The sequence below is a fragment of the Periplaneta americana genome, chromosome 9 (genome assembly GCF_040183065.1).
Source record: "Periplaneta americana isolate PAMFEO1 chromosome 9, P.americana_PAMFEO1_priV1, whole genome shotgun sequence".
Classification (NCBI taxonomy): domain Eukaryota; kingdom Metazoa; phylum Arthropoda; class Insecta; order Blattodea; family Blattidae; genus Periplaneta; species Periplaneta americana.
In genome coordinates, this window is record NC_091125.1 from 135,250,599 (window position 1) to 135,266,721 (window position 16,123).

The 16,123-nt window shown below is 33.5% G+C and overlaps 1 protein-coding gene across 21 annotated transcripts in view; it reads right to left on the reverse strand.

Annotated features, from left to right (window-relative positions):
• The window catches only part of LOC138706539 (coiled-coil domain-containing protein AGAP005037), a 1,408,895-nt gene that overhangs the window by 125,736 nt on the left and 1,267,036 nt on the right, over positions 1 to 16,123 (reverse strand). For 16 of the 21 annotated variants that reach the window (XM_069835948.1, XM_069835949.1, XM_069835942.1 and 13 more), the window contains one exon: positions 7,827 to 7,880. The exons of the other annotated variants lie outside the window; for them this stretch is intronic. In XM_069835948.1, the coding sequence (XP_069692049.1) occupies positions 7,827 to 7,880 (54 nt within the window). The remainder of the gene's footprint in view (positions 1 to 7,826; positions 7,881 to 16,123) is intronic. 21 annotated transcript variants of the gene reach the window in all.

Sequence of the window (16,123 nt, forward strand, 5' to 3'; positions counted from 1 at the left end):
TCTTGAATAAGATACAATTAGATATATTATTTTAATGTACCGAAGTACATATGATATTTCCATGCAGATATTCTGCGTCATCATATGATGAAAGAACAATGGAACAGAGAAAAATTCTCTCCGGCACCGGGATTTGAACCCGGGTTTTCAGCTCTACATGCTGATGCTTTATCCACTAAGCCACACTGGATACCCATCCTGGTGTCAGACAGAATCGATCCTGGTGTCAGACAGAATCGTCTCAGTTTAAGTTCCAACTCTTGGGTTCCCTCTAGTGGCCGCCCTCTGCACTATGTCATAGATGTCTATGAACGTAGGACTGAAGTCCACATATGTGCTGAGGAGCACTCGTTATGAGTGACTAGTTGGCTGGGATCCGACGGAATAAGCGCAGTCTTGAACCCGGGTTCAAATCCCGGTGCCGGAAGAGAATTTTTCTCTGTTCCATTACTCTTTCATCGTAAGATACAATTAGATCTACTTTTTCTTTCAGCTAATGTGTGTGTATTTGATCAAATTTTGGGTTTAAATTGTCAGAAATGTTGTTTATCACAAAACATACAAATTTGACAGTCATAAATAAAACAGTATCTGAGAAAAGTGATCTAAAGGTGTGCACACAAAAAAAGAAGTCAGAATCCAGCACTTGAATTTTTTTTCGTAAATAAACTGTGAAAAAAAAAAAAAAGACTGCTTACTCTATGCACTAAAATGATACTTAAATTATTTTATACTGTGATAAAGTTTCATTTAATTATCTTTAGTTTAGTTAGTATAATTTTTGTGTTCAATTGTATGGTTTTGTGTGTTTTAGTTTGGATAGTTTGATTCCGTGTATAGTTGGTATAGTTCCTGTATTTAGTTAGTATAATTTTTGTGTTCAATTGTATCGTTTTTGTGCGTTTAGTTTAGATAGTTTGTGTGTTTAGGATGTACAATTTAGTGTGCAATTGGTATAGGTTTTTGTGTATTTAGTTTGTGTGTGAGTTAAGACTATGTATGTGTTCAGTTTGTGTAATTTTTTGTTTCTTTTTTTATCGTGTGTTTAGTGTGGATAGTTGTGTGTTCAGATTATAATTTGTGTGTTTAGTTTGCATAGTTTTTTTTTTTGTGGATGTTTAGTTTGCATAATTTATGTGTTTAGTCTGTATAGTTTTTCGTGTTTAGTTGGTATAATTTGTTTATGTATTTAGTTTGTAAGTGTATAGTGTAAGCTCTCTTGGACTGGCTCCCCAAGTGTAGTAGACCTTCAGCTCACCCTACACTCTTCTGTAGGAGGCCATTGCCCTTATGAGATTTCAGGCTTTTCGTATTTCGTAGTAGTAATAGTATTAAAATATAAAGGTTTAAAATATTATAATTTAGAAGCACTCTAAGCAGTCTCTAACTAACCAGTGTCTTTATGAGGAACTTTCTAAGAACCATGGTGGCATGGCAGCATCTGAATAGATACGGAGAAATGAGAAATGTAGGGTCGACTAGGATCTGGTGAAGAAAACCAATGTGAAGACAAACATAAATAAAAAAAAAAGTAGTCCTGCAACCAGCCATCACTTTTGACTCGCCATTCTATAAAAGAGATCTTGTCCAGTTTTCATCAGAAAGCTAATAAGAACAATAATTCTTATTTTGGAAATACTAGTGGATTCAGCCTTTAGGACAAATAAATTTAAGGTAATATAATCATATATTACATTTGCAAGAATATGTCAACATATTTATTCATACTACTGAAGCTTGGGAAAGATAAGGCAGAGCGCCTAAATGGAAACCTCTAGAAATATACACGTAAGAAGTCAAGTCCACTTGATTGCGAGGCCCTGTCCTCGTCCCACAAGCTTTCATATTAAGCACTTCACCAAGATTTTTCGTCTCAAATTAAAGTGCATGCGAGCAAGGGAACTACAGGTTGATGCTGTGTCGTTTCATGCCACCACACCATGCTGTACAGGAAGGAGGTGAGGAAGAACAATCACTACTGTCCTACAAAACCAAATAAAATCGAGAGTGCAATTAGTGTAAATATCACACAACTAGTGCAACTGTGGCTCATGCAAACAAACAACAGATCTCATATTTATAAAACTTTAATATTACAAGCAGATGTTACCGCAACCATAATAAACAAAGACAAGATGTGCCAGTAGTTCCCAAATATGGTTTAATTTAACGTGAAGCTGGAATGAAAACTGAAAAAGAATGGAACTAGAGTCAATAGATTAGCTCTGTCTTCAGCACCACGGAGCCCATTACGTCTGTTTCTTTCATTTATTTATTTTATTTATTTATTTATTTATTTATTTATTTATGCCTATAACAGGGCAAGCCCCCAATTATAATAGACAGTACAGATATTCGTTTACAAAACAAAAAAACATAGATAACACGAAAAAAAGAGATGAAACAGATACAAATGTAAATACAAATTAAAATGGAAAATGAGAAAAGGAAAGAACAAAAAAGAATAGACAAATAGATACTACCTAAATAAGAGATACAGATATAGATATAAATTAAAAATACAAAATAAAATAAATGAAAAATAGTTAAATATAGATATCATAGCCAAAAATGTAAAATGTAGCTATAATTGGCAAATTACAGAGTAACAAATAGCAATATTATATAAAATCAACTACCTTCAGTATATTAATAAGAAAATGTTTGTATTCCATGTAAGAAATGCAGAAATCTATATCCCGTGTTTTACATATTTCATTGAAATTTGAACACATTTTTAACACTGGTGAATTTTTATGTGCTGAAGTGTTTGGTTTTTTATAATATAACAATTTACGATTTCTTAAATGTGATGTTCTAGCGTTAATTTGGATTTGTGATAATATTTCGCTATTATCCAGTAGACCGTTGAATATTTTATATAATAAAAGTTGTTCAGCAAGTAATCTACGACTGGCAAGAGACATTAAATTAAATTCAGCAAGTAGATTGTTGTACGAGATTTTGTTATGGAGGGCTGAACAATGATATCTTCTAAAATACAGATATCTAGAGAATCGTTTTTGAATTTTTCAATTTGATTACTATTTGATTTGCAAGTGGGTGACCAAATTACAGAGGCATATTCCAATTTAGCGCGAACATGACAATTAAAAAGGAGTGTCAATGTCGAAGTGTTCTGTAAAGTTTTTGAATTTCTAATAATAAAACCCAGATTTTTGAAAGCATTATTTGTTATATTAAATATGTGATTATGAAAAGTCAAATTATGATTAATAGTTACACCGAGATCTTTTACACAATATATTCGTTGTAATGGTTCATTGTTCAATGTATAATTACCTCTTAAATAAGATGTAGTCCTTGTATAAGTCATATAATAAATTTTTTTTGTGCCAAAATGGTGAGCTTTACGATCTCAAAACTTAACTGTTTTGAAAGCAGTTCGTGTGAACTCTTCATCACACGAACGCACCCACACAACAGGCAGCGAAGTTGAGATAGCGCCAAGATCTAGTAGGCTTTGAGGATGGTGTCAAGTAACACCGAAACAGCTGTAAGCCACACATGCTTACATAATTAACACGAGTAAGATCGCCATTCAACCAATTATCAATAGAAAATTCTTATTATTTAGAGAAGTGTGATGGAAAACAAAATTAGTCGTAATATCGTATATTTGGGAACCACTGAACTTAAGTGAAATATATGAGAAAGGTCCTTTGCAGACATTATGTACATATTTCCGATATTTTGGTTCAACGAAGGTCAATGTAAACACATGTAGTCTTTGAGATCGAGACAGGGTTGCCAGATGTCCCGATTTGGAGGGACATGTCCCGATTTTCATATAAAAATCCCGAGTCCCGCTTCGATTCGAGGCGGGACGCAAAAAGTCCCCCCTTTAGAAAATTAACATAACTTGTATGATCTTATGGTTTCCTAGTAACTCTTTTCTTCTAGGCCTAAATAATTAAATTACATTTAAAATTTTTGTTTTTTAACATTGTAAAAAACGAATAATTTGGCAAGTGTAAGGTTTGTAGCAGTGAATTCAGTGGTGAATATGATTTCCTAAACATTTAAAAAGAGACGTTCATCAGAAATGCGTGGCACAGGGAATGGAAAAAAGCTTGTTGAAAATGCTAAACTCCAGAGATAAATATGTAGGGCCTATATAAACTCTGTAAATGTATACTGTATGTTAAATGAAGGGTTTTGAGCAGTAGTATGCCAAGACACAAAATAAAATGTCAATTTAGATATCAATAAATTTTGTGCGAGATCGTGCATATTTGCTTGCTTTCCGCACACAACCAATACGCGGTAAGTGTGAAATACCACATTCAGTATTCCCAACGTAACACACATAACAATTTCCCTATTCCTACCGCTTAAGTGTCATATTCATTTTACTGCTTTAGGCTTTTAACATATTATTTTTAAAGATGTTCAATATAGTAATAATTATAAATTGGAAACTTACCACTGCAATTTCACCTAAATTGCACTGTTAATTATTGTTTTTAAATATTTTAAAAAATTAAGTAAACTCTACAACACCACAAAAGTTACTGTATTTGTAATGCAAGTAACATTAAGGAAGCCGTGAAAAAATCAACAAGATTCCAGACTCATCATAGACTGGGGGAAAAAAGGACAGACGTATATCACGGCCTGCTGGAGTATAGTAAACACAGAAAACATTTTATAGGAACAATGTTGAAGATAGATATATTTGTTTTCCAAAGTTGCCGTCCTTGAACAGAAACCAAGATGGAGATTTCATTGCAACTAATTAGAAATTCCTCTTTCAGGTATGTAATAAACGATCTTCGCACAAAATAATGTACGATACACGAGCAGTATGTTTGTTTTCATGTTCTCAGAAATTAAAAAAGCTCAACTACGTTTCGCTTTTTCAATCTTTTCCTCGAACATGAAAACGTCAACATACCGCTCTTGTGACGCATATTATTATTATATCATTGTAATCAATTAATAAACACTGAAAATTAAACATTTTGTCACATGTGATCCATCTTTTGGAATTTGTGCTTTATTGTTAATAATAAATAGCTGTGGAAAACCATCAGACAGAACTACTATTAAACCATTAAGTTAATAATTTTGCATAAACATATTATTGCCACAAGCCCTTTAAAAAGACGCCAGAGAAACGTAATGTAACTTACAGCCAGATAAATATTGCTTTGTACTTGGAAACCTGTACCTACAATTTGACTTTTATTAAAATTGCTATTCACACTAGCCACTAACTGCACATACGTAGGGGGATAATTTTTATTCTTTTTTTAAAAGATAAAATTAAGTGCTGTATTATGTGATGGATAAAAGATGTCCCTCTTTGGTATATCTAAAATTTGGCAACCCTGGATCGAGATAAAAAGACAGACGAAAAAAAATGGGGAAAACAAATAGCAATTGAGCAATGCATAGCTAATCTCTATTTACAAATTAAATAGTAGCCTACAAATTTAATTTCTTTCTTCCTTTCTCAACACATACAGCCTGAGCTACGTAATACCCGTACAGAATAAAAAGAACAATTTTTTTCTCATCATACAAAGCCCTTTCCAAATGCTCATTCAAACTTCTTCTCAAGAGAATAAATTAAAATCCATGCTATAAACTTCAAAATTACATTACAAAACCAAACAGAGCAATGTTATAAAAATAATTCCGTTATTTTAAACATTTTAATGTGGAAACAATTACGTAAACATCTGCGTGCAATATATACATAAGAAAATAATCGTAAATGTACTTATTTTCTTAAAGCTAACACAGTAAAGAGAAATCAAGGAGTGTGTACACATTAAAAAAAGAATGTATTACTATTACATACATTTTATGTGCAGCTGCTTCAGAATCAGCAGAAAATAATGAGAACTTACTAGAAAATAAGGAAAATAAACAAGCATATACGCACCAATGGAAGAATATAGATATGAAAAGGATGTGAAAGATATATTGACTAAGAAAAGCTAGAAGGTAAGGCATGATCACAAATCAACAATCATATCCATGCCTTCTGATATCCACAGATCCTTCACGCCCTTCCCACGCCCGCATTCCTTAGTTACATACTGTCTCCTCACGTATTTTCTTCATATAAGTGCTAAGCAGATACTCGTTCTCAAAATGATGAAATTCTATTCTCGTGATATAGGTATTTCATCACTTAAACCAAGTACGGTAATGAAGAACTATAACCTTTGAAAAATCCTGAAAGAAGTTTTCATGCTTTGAAAAACATAAACCAAAGCAAGATAAGATTTATTCCTTTCCAGTGTAGTAAACCGCACAACTCTGCTCTCCAACTGGAAATAAACTGTTAGTTAGTCACACATTTTTTAAGAACACAATATGTGTTGAATGATAGACATTAATAGTTTACCTTGAAAGTATACATATAAGTAAAAATAATAATGTAATTTAATCTCTTTTTGAAAAAGGATAGTCACTATTCTCATAAGAGAAACAGAAAATGTATATTGAAAAGTAATTGAAGGAGGAAAAAAATATACCTGTTAGGAATATAGTTATAATAACCACTTTCATATGTTAAAATGAAAACTAAATTTTAAATTACCTAGTTGACTAGTTTCGGCTTCGTGTCAGCCATCTTCAGATCTAGTGAGAGCCATGCTTCTTTCGATTTCTTCAGTTGTTTTGCTGGGAGGTGCGTTTGTGTTTGGTAGCATGAGTTAAATAGGGTGTGTGTTCTGAAATTTAGTTTTGTATTGAGGATGTGTTGTGGGTGTGTTTTCGAATGTCTGCATATTTCGTACTGTTCTAGTGTGTTTCATTTCTGGTTTCTTGGTTGGATATGTAGAATTTCCATGTCTGTTTCTATGTTCTAGCACAGTACCGGTACAAAATATACAGATGCACAAAAACACATCCTGAATACGCAAATAAATTTCAGAAAACACACCCTATTTGACTCCACACTACCAAACACAAACATACTCCCAGCAAAACAACTGAAGAAACCGGAAGAAGCAAGGGTCTCACTAGTTCTGAAGATGGCTGACACAAAGACGAAACAAGTCAACTAGAAATTTACAACTTAATTTTAACACATGAAAGTGGTTATTATAACGATATTCCTAAGTGATATAAAGTGATTATTAGAGGAGAAAAATTCCCTCCGGCACTGGGGATCGAACCCGGGTCCTTGATTCTACACACCAAGTGCTCTAAACACTGAGCTACGTCGAAGTTCAATCCACAGCACCAGATCGAATCCCTCTCCTTTAGTGTTTTTCCTTTGTGGCCTGACTCCAAGTTCGACATATACAGTATGTGACATATATTATTAAGTCAACTGCCATTATATGTCGAACTTGGAGTCAGGCCACAAAGGGAAAAACACTAAAGGAAAGGGATTCGATCCGGTGCTGTGGATTGAACTTCGGCGTAGCTCAGTGGTTAGAGCACTTGGTACGTAAAACCAAGGACCTGGGTTCGATCCCCGGTGCCGGAGAGAATTTTTCTCCTCTAATAATCATTGTTACCATACCGGTAACAGATATATTCTGTAGGACCAAAAATTAATCTTTACGTGATATAAAGTGTTAAAAATTGGCAATAAATATGTATAGAAAAATAAACATACTTGCATTTTCACATCCTTAAACCAGTGAAATATTTTATGTTTCTCTTATAAAGTTCACATTTTATAAATAATATCCTTTCAAAAAGTAATTAATTTGCAAACAATATGCAAAAGTATATGAAGAAAGAAGTTATCTGCATTGAAAAAAAATAAAATAAAAAAAAACTGAAGGAAAATCGTGCATGCAAGCAAGCTAATGGAAGCAAGCAGTGTTACCAACCTGGAAGTGAGGCCGAGCTGGAACTAGAGTGTTTATCGTATTCATCTGATGCAGCTAGACAGAAACACACACACAGACATTTAAGGTTAATGTTAGTAACTTGCGAGGAAGGTTACTGGGGCTAAGACAGCCAATACTCACACATATTTCATTTTGATAAATGCGGGATATTTTAATTCCATATGGTATGTGGTTTGAGGTGAGTGGACACAATTCATTATTCAAAAGGAATGCCCATACAATACAAAGTGGCGAAATCTGTGGTATGAAACATTTCACAAATTAATCTCACTCTTTTGAACACATTACATTTTAAATTTAAATTTTTTACATCTGATGCAATGGGAGAAAGTTTAACATTTTCTGAAGTTAATTAGTAGCCTACCTGTACTTAAAAATTACTGTCGTGTCTTCTGGAAGTACTGAGTAACTGGTGTTATTACTGATAACGTAAAATTTAAAAATAAATAAACTTGAGAAAAGTTAACATTGCGCCAAGAATGTTAATGTGGCCTATTGGTACCAGTACTCAAGTGTATAGTACATACCCTACTTGAATAGCTGAATTCTTAGAATTTGATTAACATGCCACGTTGAACACAAATCTAGATTAATTGATTAACTAGTGGACTTACTCGTGTTAATTATGTAAGATTTGTGTGGCTTACAGCTGTTTCAGTGCTTCATGCACCATCATCAGAGCCTACTAGATCACGGCATCATCTCGAACTTCTCTGCCTGTTATGTGGGTGTGTTTGACTGTTGAAAGGTGTTGAAGAGTGGAGTCAAATAGTGTGTGTGTACTGAAATTATTGATCTGTTTGTTGAGAATTTGATCGGAGTGTGTTTTAGTATTTCGTATTGTTCTAGTGTGTTGAGTTTTTGGTTCTTGGGTTGTATGTGTAGGATTTCCATTTCCGTATTTATGTTATTGTATGTATGGTTAGCATTGGTTATGTGATGGGCGTATGTAGATGTATTGTGTCCTCTGGTTATTGCTTTAATGTGTTATTTGTAGCGTGTTTGGAATGATCTGCCTGTCTGTCCTATGTAGAACTTATCGCAACTATTACATGTGAGTTTGTATACACCTGTGTGGTCGTATTTATTTGTTTGTGTTTTTTGTGTGTTGAGATGTCTTTGTAGTGTGTTTTCTGTTCTGTTTGTTATGTTGTATTTCTGCTTTCTGAATGAAGATGCGATCTTATGTGTGCTTTTGTTTTCATATGTTAGTGTGATGTATTTCTTGTGTTCTTGTGTTGTGTTTTGCGTGTTTTTGTGTTTGTTAAGTTTTTGTCTTGTCTTTCTTATGATAACATAAATACGGACATGGAAATCCTACACATACAACCCAAGAACCAAAAACTCAACATACTAGAACAATACGAAATATACAAACACACTAAAACACACCCTGATCAAATTCTCAACACACAGATCAATAATTTCAGTACACACACACTATTTGACTCCACTCTTCAACACCCTTCAACAATCAAACACACCCACATAACAGGCAGAGAAGTTCGAGATGATGCCGTGATCCAGTAGGCTTTGATGATGGTGCGTGAAGCACTGAAACAGCTGTAAGCTGCACAAATCTTACAAAATTAACACGAGTAAGTCCACTAGTTAATCAATTAATTATATTCAAGTGTTAAAAGTAGTGTACGCAAGATTCAAAATGGACAAATCTAGATGTTTTCACCAATATCATTATTCTTCAAACTACATATTTGTAAGAAAAACTCTCAGACAAGCAAGAGGAATACAAGACATGGTAAAATGTAAGACGAAGAATGTAGGAAGCTTCCAAAAACTGATATACATATATATAAAAAAACTCGTCATACAGTAAAACACATCATGAGAGACAAAAGTAATGGTGATAAGTTTCATTCCTCACATGAATTTCTAAACCAATAAGTACCGGTAGTAGTGGAGTAAGGACAAGAATAATAAGAAAGCAAGAACAAGAATACAAATAAAAGAGAATGGAAAAGAAAACAAGAAGGAAGAAGACTGCGAAAAAAGAGAAAGAAGAAAAGTTGCCGAAGAATGTAGAAACTCTGAAAGAAAATAAATACAAGAAAAAGTCAGAGAATATTTACCTTAATTGATTGAAACGACTAACCCTGTCTGATTTGAAAGGATAAAATGAGAATGGACTCTATGTATCAAATAATGATACCAGAATTTACCTGTAGCATTCACTGAACTTCGGTTGTAAGGACCAAATGCTAAGCTTCACATAATGTAAGGTTATAATGTGGTGAACTTTCTGTGTGACTTCATGACTTGGAACTGCTAATATACATATCAAAGTATATCGTCAATAATAGAATCGTGAAACCTAAATAATAATCTTAACACAAATGGTGATTCTGTTCAAGCAACTGTTCGAAATGCTGTCCACACATATATGGTACATTCTTAGCATTGTTTTAAGAAGCTGGCATTGTTCCTCCTAAGTTATTGTTTAGAGTACTTTGTAATTCATGTCTCTGTATTACGTTTTTAATTCTTCTGCTGTGAGACGATCATAAGAAATAATTTTTAAGATAATTTTCTAGTCTAGCATCAATCATATCACTGTTTCATCTCGTAAAGCACACAACTTTTCCTTTTGGTTTTTTTTTCAATACAGATATAGTTTCTTCTTAAGTTGCTAAATTTAAACACAGAAATCATATGGTGAAACTTTTTCTAACTTGCCAAAATCAACCAACATATAACACTATGAGACAGAAAATGTGAATACACCGTTTCTTTCTTTCTTTCTTTCTTTTTTTTTTTTTTTTTTACTATCTCTCGCTTGTTAATCTAATATTCCTTATTCATTATTTATTTTTCTGCTCACTACATAATGGTGTACCCACGTCTAGAAAGTAATTTTACAAAACATTATTTGTTGTATTACTCTGTATTCATACAACTGTAACTTAAATTAATATGTTGTCGTTTTATAAATCTGTTAAGAAAATTTCTGTAAGTAACCAAATATTCTAAATGTAAATTATTTTAACAGAATTCTAGTAACAAGATACCATCATATGAAGGGGCATGGCAACCATGTGCTTGACATCTCATTCGTCTTCATATTTAGGAAGATCTGTTCTTTCGTAGAAGGAAATCATTGGTTTTCCCTGCATTTCTGTAAGTACGTTTCGGATGTAAATTATTTTGATGGTGTACTAGTAACGAGATATCATCGTATGGAGGGACATGGTGACCATGTTCTTGAGATCCCATTCTCATTATTTAGAAAGATCTGTTCTTTCGTAGAAGGAAATCACTGCTTTTCCTGCAGATCTTGTATTTCAGTTAATTCATTGTAGACTTTAACCCCTTCAAAAAAGTGATAACTTCCTCGAATTTTTTTGTTATGGGAGAGCATATGTCTCAATGTCCTTCTGCCTGGACACGATTATCTTCTGCTCTATTCAGATTCTGAGGCATCTATGTGTTTAGTTACCGTTTTTATTTAGGATATTTATTGACACTTCGCAAAAGTATACACGAATACAAATTAATTATATAAAATGTAATAACCTAATTTTCTGAAGTAACACTTAAGGAACACAAAAATTGATCCTAAAATCAATATGCTACAATATTGTTCTTTGTCCACTTTTTCTTTCTTGCGCATTCTTCCATCAACCATTAAATTCTAATTTCAACAATTGGCATTGGGTAAAATTACCAAAATATAACGAATTTACTGTTTCAGTTCTGAACAAATATAATGTAGCCAATGGGCCTACATAAGAATATGAAGTAATTCGGTAGAAAATGTTGGTGAATATGTAAATGACATCATCGAGGACCAGGATATACTTATTGATTTTTAATTAATTTTTCCTTCCTCCTGAAAAATTATTTTCTGTAAAGTCACATAGGAGGTTTCATAAAAATCAACGACAATATGATATTCCTACAAAGGGGAAGATAATGCCTCACATGACCCCCTCGCTTCTTTAAGATGGAGCAAAGATACAGAATGTTTAAAATAAAACTACACATTATTTTAAAACACTTTTAAAGTACTTGAATTTTATGGCTGCAAAATTTAAAATTGCTCATATGAAACAAATAAATGTATTATTCAGAGAAAGGTTTATCACTGAAGAACAAAGAAATATTTACAGTAACGAAGGAGTTGTTTCAGAAATTGTTTTCGTCGTAGAATTATCATTATCGTCATCGTAGCCGCTATTAATCTTATTTTTTAGGCGTATATTACCACAAATCTATCTGAAATGGTGTAGATTAAATTATTCTTTCCACAAACTTTTACATATTCTCTGGTAACTAACTGTATTAGAAACACTTTTTTTTAATACATGACTAGTATCAAAGCTGGTCTTTCTTTCACAGTCCTTAGCAACTTAAACAATGGCTTTATTCACAGCAGTGAATTAAAATTTTTTAAATCTCTCCCTCCATGATAACCAATATATTAGCAAAAATAAAATCCATACATTAATTTTTTTATAACTTCTTAACAAACAACACCTCACAAAGAAAAGGCGTACAATTTAAAATTAAATTTAGATACCGTACCAATAATGAAATTTAGATACCAGTAATTGATAAAAATAATGTATAGCACACGACAGTAAACAGAATATATGCGTTCGTGGAAATTATCCCCTCAGCTTTGCCTCAGTTGCTAAACTTTCCACTCGCGCATAAAATCTAATTTTACTCCATTATACAGGGTGGTTATAAATTAAACTGATGGTGGTCAGTGTGGCACAACACGAACTCTAATGATCGTAGGAGTGTGAAACATCGTAGATATGCTAATTAACCAATGTGCTCGCGAATTATGGTAAAAGAATAATTAGTTCCAAGTCTCGCCACCGGGAGTAAATATGGCGCTGTGAGCAGTCAAAACGTACAATTGTCTGTAACTCTGACGTCAGTATGTTCTTTCGGTTGCATTGAATTGTGTCAGTTCCCTGTTGCTTGGTGACGTGTGTTGATTCCGGTAGTGAAGTGAAAGTTCGTTGAAAATTGTGATATTCTCACAATGCAGCGTTGCTATTGCTGTCATTCTGGTAAAACGACTTCACTAGCAGTGTCTGGTCTCTCTTCTCAATAGCCATTGCGTTTCACAAGGAAAAGTTCCACCTTCTAAATTTTCAACGAACATTCACTTCACTAAGGGATTTAACACGCGTCACCAAGCAACAGGGAACTGACACAATGCAATGCAACCGAAAGAACATACTGACGTCAGATTTACAGACAATTGCACGTTTTGACTGCTTACAGCGCCATATTTACACCTAGTGGCGAGACTTGGAACTAATTATTTTTTTGGCATAATTCGCGAGCGCATTGGTTAATTAGCATATCTACAAGATTTGACCTCCCTAAGATAATTAGAGTCCGAGCTGTGCCATGCTGAACACTGTCAGTTTAATTACGAGTATAACCATCTTGTACTACAAATTATTATTATATGTTCCATGCTAAGTTTTATATTTTTTATAGGGACGAATCCTTCAGTCCGAGTACAAATTATTTCAAAGTCAAACTAGTCACAGTATAGTTTCATTAGTATACCTTTGAGGGACTTTTCAATTTGTCTCCATCTGTATAAAGCATTTTTCGATATGCTGCTTCAGCTTAAACAAAAGGACTACCACATTTTGTGCTATCATATTCTCTTTGAAAATACGCGTGAGCTTGGTACACAATTTCTTTTGTCTCTGAATGAGCCTGATTTCCTTTCCCTCCTACTAATTACATTAGCAAGATCAAACGCACGAACATTAGTACATCAAATACTAAATGCATCATTGTGGTAATTGCTTCGTGATATCTGCTAACAGCTCTTAACTGACTGAGAGATGAGGCATAGTTCGAGGGCAAGTTATAGGGGGCTCAGACTTACAATAGTGGAAGATAAATAATTATAAAGAACTAAGTTAAGTCGAGTTTTAAGAAATTAGTGACAGTGTCAATACATTAACTGAATTGACCTTTTGGCGGGTACCAACATATATCATGTGTTCCGGTCACAATAAAGTTAGAAATAATGGTTAATGGGCAACACACAGGGTTATTCACGAAGATAGTACAATGCTCTAGGTCCCAGGAACTGATTTCTGATAAAAAGTATTGGACAGCATCTTAAGGGCAATTCTCCTGTATGCAGGTAGCAAGTTACGCAAGACTGTCCACAAGTAGCACATATACAGGCACTCTTTTACTGCACATGCGCCAAAATTTTCAGAACTGTTTATTTGGATGCTTTAGATGTACAGAAAAAAAAATTGAAATTTGTTAAATTTTGGAAATATTACAGCAGGTAATGTACTGAAAATCGTTGAAAAAATTAAACGAATGGGGAAAAAGTTATTTCTCAGAAAGGAAATAAATTAAATAAAAACTACAGTTTCAGCATTAAGTCAAGTTCTGTGTTCATGAGCTGTAAAGGAATCAGATGTCCAGCTTTTACAGTTTTCGAGAAAAAAATTCCTTATGTAAGACATAAATTAACATTGTCAAGAGAGACAATTCCACGTCCCCTTAAAGTACATTTACATTATTACTTATCTAAAAAAACTGGCATTAAAACTGGTTTTCGAAGACCCCACATTCTGCAGCAATGTGCAGTACCAGAAAAAAAGTATTGGGCTGCATCTTAAGGGCAGTTCTTCTGTATACAGGCAACAAGTTTCGCAAGACTGTCCACAAACAGCACATATACAGGCACTCATGCGCAAAGTATTGTATGTGGAACTTTGTAAAATTAGGCAGCCCATTTCTTTTTTCTGGAACTGTACATAGTCATCTTCGCATTGCCTAACTTCCCTAAATCAAACAAAATTCTCAGCAATGGATCCAGTTGTGAATTTTTATGTGAAAGCTACTCCGGCCATTTCTTCAAGCAATGTGCTTTATTTACAGTACATGAAATTCTAAACGTTTTGAGCAAAGTTCACAAGAATCTATGTTACGGAAGCAAGAACCATGATTATTTACAAAACTATTCAAAATCGGACACATGTAACTTATATACGAACTTACGAACTTTTTTCTTCATAACGATATCAGGAAATCAGTTCCTAGACTAGATCTTCGTGAATCCTTCTGTGTAACTTAGTTCTGAATTTATTTTTTCTGAAAATCATTTCTCTTGTTTACTTTAATATAACTTTTAACACATAATGAAAAATACAATACCGATAACTTGCTAGAAAAAGAATTATTTGCTACTTAATTAACGCTAGAAAATGAATTTATTGCTACTTAATTAACAACTGAAATAATGTCAATTTTTGCATACATGTATATTATTTACTACTTATATTTGCAAAATTCTCACAATATTAAACGCCAAAAATGGAAGTTGGCAATCTTACGTAAATTCTAATTCCTTTTAAATTCCCATTACAGGAGTGAAATATTGGCGTCGTTTTACTTGTAGGCCATTCACATGACATGAAACACAACACAGAAGCACACAGCACACAACATCATGCTCCAGTAAATTCCACAACCTTCAGGAGTCCAACCTACATATTTATAAATTATTATAACGTCCTTCATCTCCTAATGTAAATGATCTATTTTATAATACACATATTTAAGTTACAATATACATCACCTCTTATGAATACACAAAGTTTAACTGTAACTTTCTTACAAACTTTCAAGGGTAATAGAGATGGTGAATATGAACTTTATTTTTTATATAGAAGCTCATGTGAGGAAACATTCCATTTGTAGTTACAAGCCTCAAAGTGAATGCAGCCCAAGCCTTTGAAATTTTAATTAATGCATATTGATATTATAATTAAAATTATTTATACAAGTATTCATTACAGCAAAATCTCTTGCATTAGCCTCATTACAGACATTAAAATACTGTGACATCATTTGTCTCACTATTTCAAAGATTTTTTGCACATCACATGCAATTATGATCCTTGCCATTGAGTCCTATTTTGATTTGATCGGTGTTTCGTAAATGAGGTCTTTGAGTTAACCTCACAAAAAGATCCACTGACAACAACAAACTAGATAAACCAAAATTACTGTAAGTAATGCTGAACCCAAACAATTCTAACGTCATACACAAAGGACAGCTACGTTTAAACTGAGCTGAGGTTTCAGTGTGCTGACCTTGAGTTCGCTGCCAGCTGCTATCATACTACGGTATACACTATAAGCAAGATCCTGTACAGTAGGTTTGTTTCAGCAAGCAATTCAAAACGCGTTACAAACTAATACCGAACTTCTTTCGACCACATGCGCCAGTAATGTACGGTCTCAGAACT